The following is an 18,521-nucleotide window of genomic DNA, read 5'->3' as shown; positions in this document are numbered from 1 at the left end:
GCTTTTATTTCTCTCTTTAGCTCTTCTACATAAACATGCAGTCTAATTGCAATAAGCACAGCACTTCTCAGTGGCAATAAATTAAAATCATTTGGCAAATGTCTCTTAATTGCTGCTCTTGCCCTCCTCCCTCCCTTGTCTAATGCACTACCCTGGAGGGATTGGCTTGGGCTAGCTTTGCTTTCAGGAACCTGGAAATAAAGGAAAACGGTCCTCATATTCTATCTTCTTTAAAGAGACACTATAGATTCCATTTGAGAGTCCATATTTTCATTTCATTTATTAGTTGGTTTTAATTACACCTTGGGAGAAAGCTGAAGGATGTCCAAATTGCAACACAGGCTGTCCACAGTACATTTTATAATCATGGTGTTAGTGACTACGCTAGATGTGCCAGAAAAATTAGCCTAAAATTATTCTCACAAAAATCTGGTGTCTGAAGTGACTGATATCTAACAAGACTGCAATGGTTACAAGCCATCTTACTTCTCCTTTTCTTCTTTATCCAAAAGTAAAACTGCCTGATAAACAGAAAAACCACTGGCTTTTATATTGTTTTCTGATTTTAAAGTTTCTAAAGTTCAACAGGAACACTGAAGGAGGGTGAGGAGACTTGGTTGGTTCCTCACTTCATGGACAGTATGTAGCCGGACTTTTCCTTTCCTCTGACCTTAGTCTTCCTCTGTGGGAGGAAACTGAGTCCTCAGGATTTACAGATTGGCTTGATGCTCAATCATTTAAAATATTTTATTTAACTTTTTTAATACCTAAGGGAATACTAAGATGATGGCATGAAATTGTTTAAATGAGTTACAAATCACATTGACATTATCATTAAAACTTTGCACTACTTTTCTACAGGTCTAAAAAGCTGATTTATTGAAGTGCTTTTCTTCTATAAAATTTAATGATTTGGACCAGTATTTTTGAAGGGAGACATTGACACCAAGTCATATATTTAATGGGCAATTAGAAGTAGGTCTTGAGTAAAAGCACAAAGATACATGGCCTGGGATATATTAGCACCAGGTGAGTTTAGTGTTCTGTTCTGACTTTATACTCTGCACGGTAAATTAGCATTCCCTCTCACCCTCAAAAGAAAGATGCCCAACCCGTGTCCCCTGGTTATTCTATTCTGTATATCCCAGTTTCCCGGGTACAACATGGTACTTAAAGCTAACTATCCTCACATAAAAATGCAAGTTTTACCTCCTCTTTTGTATCCATTGAAATTTACTGTGATTTGACCTCCCCATCGCAAGACTCTCTTCTTTGCTGTCAAAACTAAACAACATGTTGACATTTTAACTCTTATTCTTTTTAGGTGCCATGGAGTCCACTGCAAATCCTAGAGGTATCATGTGCATCAGAGCAATATGCTCCCTGCCCCGATCATTCTTGTAACTATCATGCTTCAGCCTAGGGTACCAACCACTCTGTTAACCCAGCTCATTAAAGATCTTACTCTTTTGGACAGATCCTCTGCTTTTCCAAGCATGACGTCCTTCTCTGGGGACTGGTTCTTCCAGACAACTTGACCAAAATATGTGAGAAAATGGTTTATATCCTTTCTTCTAAGGAACGTAATGGCTGTTCTTCTCCAAGATAGATTTGCTTATTCTTCTGGCAGTGCATGGTACAGACAGCATTCATTGCCAGCACTATAATTTGAAGACATCACTTCTTCCGTTTTTATTTTTTAAATCTAACTGTCTCATGCATATGAGGTGATTGAAAATATTAAGGCTTGAGCCAGGCATACCTTAGTTTTCGAAGTAGTCTCTTGTTACCCCCTCCCCACCCACCAAATTTAAAGAGGTCTTTTGCAACAGGCTTGTTCAATGCAATGTAACATTTGCTTTCTTTTCCTCCATTTTCTTGCCTTAATTATATGTATTTATTTATTTCAATTTATTATTAAATGGGAGTTCATACATATATCATTCCGTACTTCAACACATCAAGCTGAATTATATAATCTTTTTTACCATAAACAGTTTCCAAACCTTATTTTTCTTCCTGGACTTCTTGGCATTGTTTCTCTTTTATCACTACTGTATTCCCCTCCCCCCTGTGTCCCCGCCCCCCGTCAAGTTCCCATGAAACCCTAATTCTATTTGCTGTCCCTGTAGGTTCATCAATCCTGGGTTTCATATCCTAAAACATAGAATGGCGTATAACACACCTTCAAGAGGGTGAACTACAGTGGCATGACACCTCTGGGAGACACCATAATATGAACAAACAAAGAGAAAACAACAAAACACAGACAGAGTTGAAACTCAAATCAGGTCCTTCAAGAAACAGAGGGGTGATCAACTGACAAGGTTTTAACTGTTCCAGTCAGATTTATGCTTTGGTCATCTATGGTCACCTCTCCAATACTCTCTTTGGTAACCACTTTGCTCCTATCTCTCAACCATGGATCAAGGGAGGATTATTTTCTATGTAATTCCCCAAAATCAATCTCGGGCTCCCACTGCTATCCATAACCTTAATCTACATGGGTTTATATGATTTATAATCTTTGGGACCTGATGATGGTGTGCTTCTTCCATGGGCACTTAGTTGACATTCCTCTCTCTCTTTTTAAAGCCATTTTATTGGGGCTCATGCAACTCTTATCACAATCTATACATACATCAATTGTGCAAAGCACACTTATACATTTGTTGCCCTCATCATTCTCAAAATTGACCTTGCGCTTGGGTTCCTAGAATCAGCTCCTCGTTTTCCTTTTGTCCCTCCCTCTCCCTCCCTGCTCTCCTTTCCCTCATGAACCCTTAATGGTTTATAAATTATTACTTAGTTGACATCTCTTGACTGCTGCTTTCATGAGGGTTGATTGTGGATCCAAGTAAAATAAAATTCGTGGCAATTAAAATATTTATCATGATGTTTATCCATTTATCTGGATGTTGCCTATTGGTTCAGTTTTGCATACCTTTATTTTCTTTTCACAGAGGTATAATTTATACTGAAGATTGCAGTCTTTGATATTAATCTGCAAGTCTTCAAATGCTCTTTACTTTCAAAAAAAAGGCATATCATCTACATATCTCAGGGATTTTATGGGTCTTCCTTCAATTCCAGTGCTATATTCTTCTTCAGATAGTTTCATCGTATTTGCTGAGCATATGGATTAGATAAAAATGCTGAAAGAATAATTCGTCAATGGTATACATTTATGCTTTTTGTTCTGTAGTTTTTTGACATTTGCTTGGCATGTAGTCTTGTGTATATTGTGGTTCTCTGAGATTTTAAGAGCAATTTAAATATTCTAGAGTTTTGTCAAAGATAGTGACCAGAAATTAGAGTTTATGCTCTTTGACTTATATTAAAGAAAGTTATTAATAACCTTTGTACAAAGATGCCTGGCTTTTATTCTTCTGGAATGACTTGTCAGGTCCAGTCCCGTAAAATAAAACCAAACCCGCTGCCATGGAGTCAATGATTGCTCATAACAGCCCTATAGGACAGGGTAGAAGTGATCTTGTAAGTGTCCACTATTGTGAACTGTTTATGGAAGTAGAGAGCCTCATAAATCTCCCCCACAGTGGCTGCTGGTTTTGAACTGCAGACCTTTAGTTTAGGATCTCGTGGTAGTTACATAACTGGTGTCAGTTTGAGGGACTTGAGGAGGATTAAGAGTGAAGGGGTGGAGTTTAATCTGTCACTTGGATCATAGCCAATGACAATGAGGCCTCTGTGTGGGCTTGGCCTTCTCCTGAGAATTCTGGGGAATCCTGTTTTTGCTCTTTGAAGGTAGGAGAGACTCTCTCTCACTGCTTATTCCTTTGTAGACACTCTACTGACAAGACCCATGGCACTTCACCGATAGACCCTGTGCCCTGGGAACGGGAAAAGCTACGTAGAGACCCCTGACAGCGCCGAGATGCTTACAACACCACTGAATACACAAACTTCATACCCACTAGCCTTTGATCTTGCATTCAGCATCATTGCATGTGTTTCATGGGTCTGAAGAAGACTTTATAGATTGTTATCGGAAATTTGGGCTAATATCGGACATATGGACTTGGACCGGACTGGGTTAGAATGCTTTTTTAATGTACAATTACCCTTTATATAAAACTCTCTTATACACATATGAATTTCAATGGATTTGTTTCTCTAGTCTACCCGGACTTACACATAGCTCAACATGTAAGCACTACAACACTAGGGAACAAAAACTAGTCCAAAAGTCTCTTAAAGTGTGCCTCTGTGTGTGCAAGTGATACCCATCTCATAATCTTTCAGGCCCCTGGGCGATGCTCTAATGACCTCCTTTCCAGTCCATAATAATGTTGGCCTTAGTCATAGCTCCCATATCCACACATTACTGATAAATTCAAAACCATAAAAATCAATTCCTGGGACTAGTCACTTACTAGTCTTACTAGTGAGTTACTAGTCACTAGAGGAATGTGAAGCAAGAGAAGGAACAGAGAAAATGAGACAGAAAATTCTGGAGTCAAAAGCACAGGAGCTGAAAGTACAAAAGGAGAACGTTGTGAGCCATGATCCTCTCCATAAAGACATGTGAGTTGAAAAATATCCTCAAGGACAGAATGGTAGCTGCTACTAAGAAATGATTGTAAGTAAGAACAGTGAATTTGGTCACAATGTTAGTAGGAACAAAAGCAATGAAATCAATAAAGGCTTGAGAAAGGGTATTGGCCCCAGGCAGGAAAAGGACCCACAGTTATAGTTTCTGAAAGGCTGACTATTTAAGTTGACCATTTGAAAATAATGATCACTGAGGCACCAGGCACTGGATCATGGAGACAATGAGATAGAGCAAAGGAGCCAGGCTGAGACCAGAGACCATGGTAAGGTACCATGAAACAGAGCAGAAGAACCGATGAGACTGTGAGACAGAGTGACAGACAGGAGTCCTGGTCACTGGAGGCATAGGTCTCAGGGGCCCCATGGTCAGGAAGTTGAGAATTGGAAAGAGGCACCTGGGCTCCAGGCTGAGGAGCGAAGCTGCTGTGGACCTTGTTCTTTAGGGATCCTCCCTTTAGTAGTCTGTGATCTCCCCAGGGAATCCCTGGTGGTACCTGTTACGTACCCACAAACTCAGCAGTTCAAAACCATCTGCAGCTCTGTGGGGAAAGGTGGGTCTTTGTACTCTGGCAAACAGCTGCAGTCTCAAGAGTTACAGAGAAAGTTCTATTCTGCCCAGTAGTGTCACGAGGAGTCAAAACTGACTCCATGTCAGTTTGGTTTGGTTTGGTTAACTCCACTAATACATCCCCTCAATCGTGGGAGTAAGAAAAAAAAAGAAAGAAAAGCAAATGGTGATGTCAAATACCTTTGAAACTTTATCTATGTTACCAAGTACCATGTCTCCTTTATCTAAGTGCTCATCAAATTAATTCTGAGAGGGGTAGGGGGAGTGGTAAATAGAAGTAAAAAAAATTAAATACATGTGTAACAAAACATTTTCTAATTTAACATTTTTCCCTTGTGAGACTCACTTGTATTTATCATGTTAGGCAGCCATTGCCATTGCCACGATCTGCTTTCAAGGTCTCCCCCGCCCTTCACAGATGCTTGGTGTCTCCTAAGCAGTGGAGAGTGCATATGACCCTTTGTCCCACAAGGTCCTTCCTCTGAACCTCCCCTGCCTCGGTCTATCTGATGCATTCCTGCATCCTTACAGCTCATTAAAGGGGGGAGGCCCAGTGAGTAAAATTAGAAGTCATGATGGATGTTGAATTGTATGACCCTCATTCTTCTTTTGCTCTAATTGATGATGGGATTTTCTCCCACTCCATGAAAACTGATTGGATCGATTCCGTTTCATGCTTAGCTCTCTGTTTATTGTTGTTGTTTTATTTTTTTATACTTTCCCCCTTAACATTTGCCTATTAAAGACTCAGAATGTTGTTATCTGTTAGTCTTCTTTCTGAAGCTCAAATTTCATTAAGGCGACTGACATAATGGGGACCGAGAGGGAATAAGCGTCTCCATTTTATACTACAGCACCATTGCAAACCAAGCAAGCAAGCAAGCAAACAAACAAACAAACCCTTTAACTGGTGCCTTTTCCTGGTTTGAGTAAGGGGAGGGAGGGTGTGACACCTGGAGTTACCTAGCTTCTTGCCTTGTAGACTGCTAATGCAGACAAAGCAGTCAGTCCCAAGAGGACCTCTTCCCTGAGAGAAAATAGCGTGTACCTTTATAGACGTGGAAGTCACCAAATCCCTGAACCGTTCTCATCCTGCTCTGTGGCAATATCCTTTGGCCACAGATCAGTGACTTAAATGGGACAACTTTGCCAAAGCTTAACAGGCACAGAGCATTGTTAATAGGAAGATATTTCATGTTTTTTGACATCTCCAATGGCTCACAACCAGTTCTTCCTGATATTAATTCACCTATAGTTTGTCTCATGAACATTCAAGAAGAAATATCATGGCCTCTTCACTTAAGGAAAATACCAGGCTGCAGACTTCAGCTCTGAATTATTTCCTGAGCTTCCTCATTATTTACTGAGATTCCTGAAACGCAAACAACCAGAATCTTATCAGGCAAAGGCAGATCCCTGGAGCCTTTTATCATTCGGGCTGCAATTTTAAATATTTCCTCTATAACCAGACAGCATACCAAATGAAGCTAGACTCTTTAAAGGGAAATGAGGCAATTAGAATGTCAATTTTATTTAGTAATATATTGTAAAACCTAAACAGCATATCCAGCTGATTGACAAAATCCATCCAACTGTTAAAGGCAAAACAAAACTAGAGAGAGAGAGAGAGAGAGAGAGAGAGAGAGAGAGAGAGAGAGAGAGAGAGAGAGAGAGAGAGAGAAGCAATATTGAAGCAGAGTACAACATCTGGAATTGTTCATCAAATAAACCTCACAGAAAGTAGGAGAATGTGAGAGTTAGAAAGAGGCATGGCATGGCATGTTTTCTCTCTTCTTTTTCCGGGAACCTTTTAACTTCTTCCACGAACTGTCTTTTCTCTTCAGTTTCTTTTCCATCATAGAGGTCATAGACTCTTTTTTGTGAATTTTTCTCACTAAGCCATGAAAAGCATCATCGATGCAGGATCTGAGGGCTGCAGAAGTCTCAGTAAAGCACAGTTATCTCCTTGGGCCAGACTCAAGCCTTCTTCTGTAGAGACCTGACAGGGAAATAAACCATATTTCAAAACAAGAAAGGAGAGATTTTTTTTAGTCAAAATGATATTCCCTACATGACCTGTAGTTACACAATAAACTATAAAATGTGAGAATTTATTTCAATATATCATTCTGAGAATATCTGTCCTGAAAAATTAAATGAGAAATGAGAGTCCTGTTAAAAACCCAAACCCAAACCAAGCACCCTCCAAAAAATGCAGCCAGGCCCCTCAGGTTGATTTCCATTCTTATTGATTGACACTACAGGACAGAGGAGAAGTGCTCCCTAGGGGTGCAGAGCATGTCTGTTCAAGAATGAAGTGTACGTTAAAGTTTTAAGTATTGAACTATAACTGTGAATAAGTAACACTTATGTATTTTTAAACATGCCTCTAACATGTTCAATGCTAATTTCAACTAAAACAATGCACGCCGGTTTATCCTATGCTGAAGAAATTGGGACAAAAAGGTTAAAATTTAGTCCAATAATATAAATTAAGAATAAGTCAGAATGAAGTTATCAAGAAACCATAAATGCATTCTTCTTCCCCTATCTCCACTGTATATTTTTAATACACAGATGTATATTTTAGTATACAGTTGACCCTTGAACAACCCAGAAATTAGGGGCGCTAATCCCTACCCATGAAGTAGAAAATCTGCGTCTATCTTTTGACTCCATAAAAATTACAAATAGTCAAATGTTGACTGGAAGTCTTAGTAGTAATATAAGCAGTCTATTAGCATATACTTCACATGCTATATGCATTACATAATGCATTCTTATAATGTAGTAAGAGAAAGAAAGAAAGTGCTGCTATGAAAAGGACAAGAATGAGAAAACACTTGTGCACGTGTGTCTGGAGGTGGCAGAAGCTAAAGAGCTGGGAGAGATGGAAAGGGAGGCAGCGGGAGGTGGGCAAGCATCACGGAACTTTATGGGAATATAGAATAATTTCTGTCTGACTTTTTTATTTTAAATTTCTCTAAAAATGTTTCTATATGGCATCAATCTTTCTTCCATTTTAAATTGCCTAAGAGGCTGTGCCCAAATCATAAAATAACTCAGAAGCAGCCTTGAACACTGGGAACGTTTCTGCCAGTTTCTTCGTGTCAGTTTGTTGTCTGACACCCCTCTGTCTTCTTTCTCATCATCTGACACTGGTTCAGATCCTTCATATCCATCAAGCTTTCTTCTGTGCACTGCCCTGCGGTAGTGCCTATTAGAGTTAAGCTCAGTTATCTACCTTGAATCCTTTCCCCACCATCTTTTGTGTTATATCTGCAATCGCTTCCATGATTCCCTTGATGGGTTCTGTCGTGATTCTGGTGGTGTCATGCACAGCATCAGGACACCTTTTTTTTTTTTAAGGAATCTATTTTTCATGTTTGATACCTTTCGTGTTTTTTTTTATTTTGTGCAAAGATGATAAAGTCTTCAATACCATAATCTTTCCAGCCTTTCATGATGATTAAAGTTCTTTTCCACGGTGCTTGCTTGTCTTTCCACAGAGTAGGTGTGTAATGAGAATTAAAGTCCACATGATCCCCTAATCAAGAGACTGAGTTAGAGACATCGTGTTCGGGAGAAGTTTATATAGAAATACATTTGTTGTGAACTCGTGGAGTTCCGTGTGACCAGAGGCCATAGTCTGTAGCAAAAGAACTTTCGATGAAAGCATTTCCTGACTTCAGGCACAAAGTGTCGATGGAACAAATACTGAAAGTACTATTATCTTTGTTGAAGTCTTTTTGAGCAAAGAAAAGATTGGAAGCTGGTTTTTATCATTTCCATTTAAGGCTCAGTTGTTAGCAGGTTTATAGATATGGGCAATCTTGACCAACTGTACACAGAACGGTGAATTAGTCTATCCCTTCCTATCTTAAATTCAGCTATTTATTTTCCTTAATAATGAATGCACTCGGGACACTTTCCTCCAGAGTAAAGCACTTTTGCCTGTATTAAAATCATATTGAGGGAAATACTATTTTTCTTTAATGATTTTCTTAATGATGCCTGAGAATTCTTTGTTGCCTCTGATTAGCAGAAGTTGCTTCTCTGGTTACTAAATTATCAAAGCTGCTTCTCTGGTTACTAAAATTATCAAACCATCCTTTGCTTGCATTAAATTATCCAGCTGAAGATTATTCACTTTCTTTTTGCTTTCATTTGTCATGAAATGACTTTCAAATTTTATCAAATCATGTGCACTAAATAGGTGTGCCTTTTTTTTATTGTGAATGGTGTGAAGATTTGCAGATCATAGCCTCAGTTTTACATGAAACAATTCATGCACATTTATCTCATTTATTACAATCTCTTAATCTCTTCAATGCAACATCACATACTATTTTCTTTCTGCTTTATGTTTCTGCTTTCTTCTTTTCTGACCCTTCTGAACTTTGCCCTTGAGAAAATGCTGCCCTTGTGATCTCAAATGGTTGATTATTCTAATGTCTGTACCTTACTTAATAGCACTGATATTTCCTAGATAGATCTGTAGATATTTTGGATGAAATTGACCCATGGGAGTGAATAAGTTTCAATATGAGATCAAAGGGTGTTTTTCAAAAAGCCTGTTTCCCCACTACTTATATAGTTGTAGCAAGGTCACCGTAAGTTCCCCTTTTCCTTTTTGAAAATGGATTAATTACCTTGAAATGGTGAATAACTACAACCATGGAACCCAGGCCTTTTCTTTTTATTATTTTAATGTCATAATTTTCCTGCTTCATGGGAGCATTCCTAGCATCACCAGTGCCACTCAAGTGCTTTTCGTGGTTCTATTTGTGGTGTATAGTTAGAATCGGCTGATGCGAAATAGATGCATAATATTTACAGTGACTGACATTTTCTAAGTAGATTGCCAAATTTTCTTCTGTGATGACTTCGGTAGACTTGACCTTCCAAACTTTTACTGAACAGGTTAGTACATGCAGCATTCATGCATTAGACAACACTCACCGTAGCGTGGTAAGAAAATCCTACTCAAAATTGAAGGTACATTGTCTTCAGATTATTTATGCTTATTCTTAGAAAATAAGATTAAGACTGTCTTTCCTTAGTGTGATGTGATTGATATCTTAATCAATGTTTTTGTTGTTAGTTATTGTCCAGTCAATTCTGGCTCGTGGCGAAGCCACATCTATTTTCTGAATGTTACAGACATATTTACATATTCATGTGTTCTCTATTCCTGCTATGTGGCAGCATATGGTGGGATGGGCATTCTGTCATTGTGGGAACCTAAGTGACTGTGACTGACTCTAGAGCAGAGCCCCTGTGAAGACCATATTGAATATATGGTGCAGCTAAGAAAGAACTATTGTTCTTCAAGCGAATGCTGTGTTGGAGTTGTTGATAATCACAGTATAATGCACCTTTTCTGAACTATTTCACCACTCCATACGTCTAATAAGTGCCTGGGCTGGGATGTATAATTGATTCTATATAACTCTCAAAGCAACTTCTTCAAAATTGTTTGTGACATATTAACCTGTTAGAAAGAAACGAGTCACTGGTATATTTTTAACTTCATAAGACAAATGGAATCTGGACCCTCTCCTTTCTTTTCCATTCTTGTAGAAATAAAAATCTAGTCCTTTTTTATAGAGTTCATCTGTATTAGTAATTTAAGATATACAGTTATAAAGAATCAACTGAAATAACATTTCAGTTTCTTAATAATTCAATAGTCATGAATGAAGTCTCCAGTTTCTAAGTTATCACCGGTTATGGTGTAGCAAATATTTGTATGATGAATAACATGGGCTGCCATTTATTTATTTTCTCATGTAGCAATTTTCCCTTTTCAGAAGTCAATGCTACAAATTTTGGGTTTTTGATAGCAACACCAAATGTTGGATACATTTTCTATATTAATCTGCTTTCATTACATTATACTTTATTTTTAAAACTTCCTCAAAGTGTCTGAGTTACAAAACAGTGTTCAACCTTGTCCATCTTTTCTGTTATCAGTTTGGAAACAGGTTGTGTTTGCTCAACTCTACATTGATGGCTGTTTTCAAGTTTGTTTTTCATCTCCCTATTTCGGGACTCTGACTGGGAGAGCAACCCTAACCTTGAAAATGGTGCTCCCATGACAAAAGGGAAGTGGGCGAGAGGCAAAGAGACATTTGCCCACTCCCCAGTGGACAAAGTCAGCCATATGGAGAAGACCAAAGAACAATGATGTGGGATGAACACTGCATTCACATGAGGCATGGGAAGTAGGGAAGGATCACTTAATTTAAGAGAAATCATAGAATGAAGCACACAGATATGTCGCAATCAGTTCATATAGTACACATTCTAATATAAAGAGATAACGGTTGCCAGACACAGAAACCAGATTTGTTTCCCCTTTTAATTAATTTCAGTTAAAATCTTTACAGATAAAAGAAAGCTTTATTGTGGTTGTTGTAACTTGATTTTGAGTTTATTTTGACGCACATGGAAAGATTGAAAGGTGAGTGAAATTTGATAACTAAAAGAAAGTTTACATAGTGAGACTAAAAGCAGCGAAAGTAGGCATTAACTCAAAAATTAATATTAGACTATTAGACTGTGCTGATGGTTGCTAACTTGGTAACACTGAGTTTGAAAAGTAAAAGTGAAAAAGGTAAAACGTTTTTTAAAAGGTTTTTGTAATCCTGGCAATTTTATTGGGAAAGTTTCAATGACATATCTAATTTTATTTCTAAAGGATAGGATTATTCATGTTTTCTATTTTTTTCTTCCATAGATTTTGGTAAAATTACATATGTTTTTTATCATTTTATTAGGAGCTCTTACAGACACTATAACAATCCATAGTGCCATCAGATCAAGCATAATTATACAGTTCCTGCCACCATCATTTTCAAAACATATTCTTTCTTCTTGAACTCGTTGATATCAGCTACCATTTATCCCTTTTCCCCACCCTACCACCTCCATGAACCCTTAATCTATTCATCATATTATGATTGTCATATGTTACACCATCAAATGTATCCATTCACTTACAACTCTGTTTTCTTTTCCCTCGAATGTTGTTATACAGTCATCATTACTGTCATTACCCCTCCTCCCCTTTCCCCCTCTCTTCCCCTACCTTCAGGGAATCATTACTCCCATTACTGTTTCTGAGGGGCTTATTTGTCTTGGATTTCATGCATTGAATGACCTTAATTATACCAATGAGCATATACAGGTTTAGCAAAATCAGTGAGGTAAAACTAAGGCCATAATAGTTGGGGGAGGAAATATTAAAGAATTAGAGGATAGGTAGGTGTTTCATCAATGCTATGTTGCATTCCATATATATCATCGCTTCCATGCGGCCTTCTGTGAGGTACTGTCCAGTTATCCTACAGGTGGGTTTTGGGTCTCCACTTTGTCTAGGCTCCTTCACACCAATTGATTGCTTGTTTTTGAATTTTGGATACCTAATTTCATCGATACTCATGATCACATAGGTTGGTGTGTTTCTTCCATATGGGCTTTGTTGCTTCCCTGCTAGATAACCGTTTGATTAACTTCAAGGCTTTAAAACTCCAGATGCTACATTTTTTGTAGCCTAGCACCTTAAGTTTTCTTCACTACATTTGCTTACACACCCGTTTTGTCTCCAACAATTGTGTTGGGAAGGTGGGTATCATACATTGCCACAATATTAGAACGAACTCTTCTTGTACTGATGTAAGATTTAGGTAGTGGACCAAAGTCCATCTGCTTCCTTATTGTATTTACACACACACACACACACACACACACACACACACACACGATACAGCTATATTTTTATGTATACAAAACTATATTTATACCTATATATAATTTTAACTTCCTTGAGCTTCCCTTTATTTCTTTTAACTTTCCTTCTGCCCCACTTTCATGTTAACCCACTGTTCATCTCTCAGTAATTCCTCTTGTATACATTATAATTGATCAAACACAACCAGGAGTGCTGCATCCTCCTCACTGCAGATTTTGGATCCCTTGTTATTCCCCTGTCCCTGATATTGACTCACCACTCCCCTCCCCCCACCTCCTTCTCTCCATGCCACACACCCCCAACCATTTGTCAAATCGCTGCATTCTTGTGATAGCTTATCCTGCCTATCTTATATAGACAGACATTTTAAAAAGAGAGAGAGAGAGACCATGCAAATAGTTTCGAGTCTAACTACCAACCTTTGTGAGTATCCCCCAACCATTTCAAATGAGGTGCCATGTGCTGCCCCCACTCCACCTCCCCCTAAGTCAGAAGTTTTCCCTCTGTGAATTAGCTGCTCACTGCAGGAATGTTGCCCTCAAGGGTAGGTGCACCAGAATGAGGTCTACTCTCTCTTAGTTTGTTCCCATGTTGACAGGACAGACAATTCACTCTCCCGGACTCTATCTTCAGTGCTGTCCTCTGTAGAGCTGACATCTAGGGAGGAGACATCATATCTTGAGCTGGGGCCAGCCCTGCACTCCTCTCTGTTAGTGAGCTGCTCCATACGTGTTTTTAGGTATGTATATTTTTATCTGACTTGTCAGACCTCTTCTCACAAAGCGTACATAATATTTCCTTATTATCTATTTTATGCTTGTAGGATCTGAAGGGAAATGAACTTTCACATTCATGATTTTGTTTACTTCTGCCCTCTCTCTCCTTTAATCTGCTTTGCCAGGGTTTTCTATAACATTCCTTAGGTTTCCTCTGAAGTTATTTTTGTAATTTTTTGAGGTACATATTATTTGTTGGTTTTAAAATTTATTTGATTTTATATTCATATATGTTTAATCATTTTATTGGTAGCCCATACAACTCTGATAAAAATCCACACATCAGGTGAATCAGGCAGGTTTGTACATATGTTGCTGTCATTCTCTTCTAGACATTTCCTTTCTATTGAGCCCTCGGTACCGGCGCTTCAAAAAAATAGATACATATTCTTATCTTAGATATTTACTTTTTTCCCCTGTTTCTAAGGCATGTATGAAGAAGCTTTGGAATTTTGTGAATTTATCATTGGGCTAAAATCTGCAGGGGTAGCAGTTAGATTCACCAGCCCTTTTGAATAAGAAGAACTCAGAAACTCAACCCTTATCTAGTGTGGCTATGAAGTCTTAGTCTATTTAATGGCAGTGGGTTGGTTTGGAAAGTATCCTTCCAAACAGTATCTTACATACTTACACACAGTTTGGTATATTGTAGCTTCATTATCATTCAGTTCCAAATATTTTCTAATTTTTATTTTATTTACTTTTTAAAAATGTTTTAACCTAGTGTATATTGTTTATATAGTGTTTTCTTTTCTAAACAATTTTATTCATAGATGAATACCTAAGGAAAAATAATTAGACACATACATAACCAAAATATACAAATTTTCAAAACAGGATGATCTGTGATAGCAAAAGCAAGAGAGCTACATAAATGTTATCATCATTTCTTGTTGTTCTTATAATGTGACATCAAGTTGGTTCTTTTCTAAACAATTTTATTCATAGATGAATACCTAAGGAAAAATAATTAGACACATACCTAGTGACCCTAAATGAAACAGAATGAAACACTTCCCAGGCCTGTACCATTCACATCAATGCTATATTTGAACAAATTATGGCATCCACTGTTTGATCTATATCATCCAAGATTTTCCTACTTGCTGACGCTCCTCCAGTCTACCAATCATGGTGTTATTTTACAAAGCCTGGTCTCTTGATAGCCGGTACAAAGTACATAGGACAAAGTTTTAGCATCCTCTTTTTGAAGAAGCATTCTTGCTGTACTTCTTCCAAGACAGATGTGTCTGTCTTCAGGCAATCCACAGAACTTTCAATACTCTTTACTGACACATAATAATTAAAAGGCATCCCTTTTTAGTCTTCTTTATTCATTATCCAACTTTCTCATGCATGCAAGGCAATTGAAATTACAGTGGTTTGTTTCAGGCACACCTATACCCACCAAATAACATCTTTATTTTTCAGTACCTCAAGTAGGCCTTTAGCACCAGATTTACTCAATGTATTGCAACCTTGACTATGGCCTCCAGGAATATCGATTATGGTTCTTAGCAAGTGGTCATAAATTATTGACCATTTCAATCTTTTCATCTTATATCAGGATGCTGCCCATTGGCCCAGTTGTGAGTATTTTGGTTTCCTTAATGTTGAGTTGCAATTCAGATGGAAGGATGCAGTCTTTGGCTTTCATCTGCAAGTGCTTCCAGTAAGCAAGACTGCACATTGAAGATTGTTAATTGGACTTCTTTCAGTCCTAATGCAGTGTTCATCTTCATATAGTCCTGCTTTTCAGATCATGTGCTCAGAAAAACAGATACGTATGGTGAAAGCATTGAGCTCTAAATTTCTGATCGCAACAATGTCCCTGCTTATTCTTTGATGGTGTGTAGGGATGTACCTCCATTCTTTTGGGATACTTTCTCCCACCCATTAGGCAGCCCTGTCTTTGTCCTTCAATTTTTTTTTGTCTTAAAAATATTTCAAAGGCACGTGAATTAAATCCTTCAAGGAAGTTAAAAGTATCATTTTGATAGTGTGAGTCAGAGTACATAATTTTATAGGCAATTGTTGGAGATATGGAAACATCACCTTAAAATATATATAGCTGGAGATGTTTAATGCAATAATTTTACATTTTCATATTTTTATTTAATAGAAGTTTCTATGACTTTGTGTAATACTTATTGGCTTACCCCTGGCCTATGTACTTATCTTCACATAAACACATGCATGAAATGTGTCATCCTAAAATATAAAAGTCACAAGTAAATTATTAGACACCAAAATTCAATTGAAAGTTTAATTTAAAAATCAAGCTCAAATTGAGATAAAATTAGAAAACCAATTGCAGTCAAAGATTCTGATTCAATTCATCTACAGCAAAACAGTACTTAAATACATGACATACTGAATATTTAATGCTCTGTCACAGATTGAATTGCATTTAACTCTTTGGTTGCTTATTATTTTGGAAATGCTGTATTTCAATGCAAGAGATGTACTTGCATAATCCTCAGACCCCTTATTAGAATATTAATTTAATATAATTTAAGTGAATACTAACTTAGTCATTTGTACATTGATATTAATAAGATCCAAATGAAAACGAAACTCAAATATTTTACTGCTGATCTTCTTTCTATTTCTTTAAATAAATCATATTAGATCTGTGACTTACTTCTTAGATAAAATTATTAAAATAAAACTGTGAAGTCAAGTAAATATTTTCATGTTAAAATAAATTTCATCTGACATAATAAATAATGATTACTGTGTATGAAAAATTACTTTGATCAGAATTCAAGAACAGAGCACTTCTTCAGCATATTATACCTTCTATCTCCAAATCTCAAGCAAAATTAAATTTTTGTTGTTGGAATTTGGTACTAAAGAGTCCAAAAATTAAATATTTTAAGTTATTGGTATTCATTCACATAATTCAATAGCTACTAGGAAATAAGCATAGTGGAAAAAGAGAAGAAGGTGCAGAAAAAGGGCAAAGAGGAGAAGAATTAGAAGGAAATTACATGATCTTGTTTCCATATTTAGAGGTTTGGGTTGAGAAGGGTGAATAATTCAGTTAAGGTCATGCCCCTCATTAAAAAAATCAATCCCACAGATGACTCTCCACCCTTCTGTGTGGTTTCCATTCCTTCTTAGCTGTCTCATTGGATCTTTCTAGTTTCCTTTCCTAATTTGTATATATACACGATTGATTATTTGACAAACAGTTTTATAATCTAAGATTATTCTAAAAGGACAAACAACTTACATAGATTTACCATATATACATAAACACAAAAAATTTAAAATAATATGGAGAAATGAGAAAAATAATGACCAAGATTACAGAACATTACAGAAAGATGTGGGCGTTGGCAATTGATGCGGACATTCTTGCAACATCAAACCACTACACTCGTTTCACTGCCATCCATGCCGATGTATAGCGATCTCACAGGACAGAGCACAACTACCTCAGAGGGTTCCCAGGCTGTACTTTATGGAAGCATATCGCCTGATCTTTATCCCGCTGAGCAGTTGGTGGGTCCAATCGACCTACTTTTTGGTTACTAGGGCTCCTTTCAACATACCACAAAAACTTAGAAAACTAAGCCCACTACTAGCAAGTGGATTCTGAATAACAATGACCTCTTATAGTGTTTCTGGGACTCTAAATATAATTGGGAGCAGATAGCCTAAACTTTTTCTTGTGGAGCAGCTGTAGGGTTTGAACTGCTAATCTTGAAGTTAGCATCGCAATGCCTGACTCCAGCACCCACCCCAAAGATCCAGCTCATTGCCATAGAGTCCATTCTAATATGTAGTGCCCTTCAATTGCAAAGGAGTCAAGGTTGTAATTTAATGTGCCACCTGGAGGTCTCAGAAAGCAATGGTAGGAAAAAATAAACAACAGAGGGAATAAAAAAAATGTTTCATAAATGAGTAGTACATTTCTATAACCCAGGGGAACCATTCTTTTAATATATGTGACCTTTCTCATTGAAGAAGATCACCATGTAATGTGGCGGGTGCTCCCTGGAATGCCATTTCCCATCTGCCAGAGGAGGCATTAGAGCACAGCCACAGCTGCATTGGGGGGCTGATGAGACAACTGGGGCACAGTGCAAGACTAGCTTCTTGTAGGCCAGGCCCAGCTGCCAGTGAGCTGCACAGTGTGCTGGCCAATTAAAGCTCCATTCTTGATGGTCTGCTGACTTCAGTAAATTCCTACCCCTTTACATCTTTTTAACTTTTTCCTGAACTCGATAAAAATAAAATAAGTGAAATTAAATGAAATTATTGCAAAGGTAGTCAGGGTAATGGTGGTTGCTTAGTAAGCTATATCATTCTTAATGGCACAAAAGGAAACTCTGATAGTGCTGTGCTGTAATTGCTAACCTTGAGTGAGGAAAGATTGGCAGAAAAAGAAGGTTGACTGTTTTCAGGAGAAGCTTTGCAAGCAAAGAATCTTCATGTGTCAGCCTACTGGGCACTGTTAATACATAGAGTGTACAGAGCAAATGACTTGGGAGTTGTTTTATATTTTCTTAATGTGTCCTGGTTTGTGGCTCACATCATTCTTTCCTGTGGAGCTACTCGTTTTCATTACACAAATACAATTTATATCATCAAGGTAGTTTGTCTCATAGCAGATTTTCCTGGGAAATTTTGGACTAACACATTTGTTAACTTAATGGAAGAACTGCTAAACTTAGGCTGTTAGACTTTCATGGTTTTGTTCTGTTATGTAATAAGTTTTAATAAACGATAACTCTATGAATGACCCTCCAAGTTTTCATTCACAGTTACAATAAGAGTGTTTAACATTTTTAACATTTCTTTTGTATACTATCTTATTTAATCTGATATATATATCATA

At 37.5% G+C, this 18,521-nt stretch overlaps 1 protein-coding gene across 1 annotated transcript in view; it reads right to left on the bottom strand.

Annotated features, from left to right (window-relative positions):
- Window positions 1-6,897: 6,897 nt before the first annotated feature.
- The window catches only part of RIT2 (Ras like without CAAX 2), a 205,571-nt gene continuing 193,947 nt past the window's right edge, over window positions 6,898-18,521 (bottom strand). Inside the window, 2 exon segments of the mRNA XM_075533236.1 lie at window positions 6,898-7,094; window positions 7,097-7,144. Of these exon segments, the coding sequence (XP_075389351.1) occupies window positions 6,898-7,094; window positions 7,097-7,144 (245 nt within the window).

Source organism: Tenrec ecaudatus, chromosome 15, assembly GCF_050624435.1.
Source record: "Tenrec ecaudatus isolate mTenEca1 chromosome 15, mTenEca1.hap1, whole genome shotgun sequence".
Classification (NCBI taxonomy): domain Eukaryota; kingdom Metazoa; phylum Chordata; class Mammalia; order Afrosoricida; family Tenrecidae; genus Tenrec; species Tenrec ecaudatus.
This window is presented reverse-complemented; position numbering and strand designations above follow the sequence as displayed.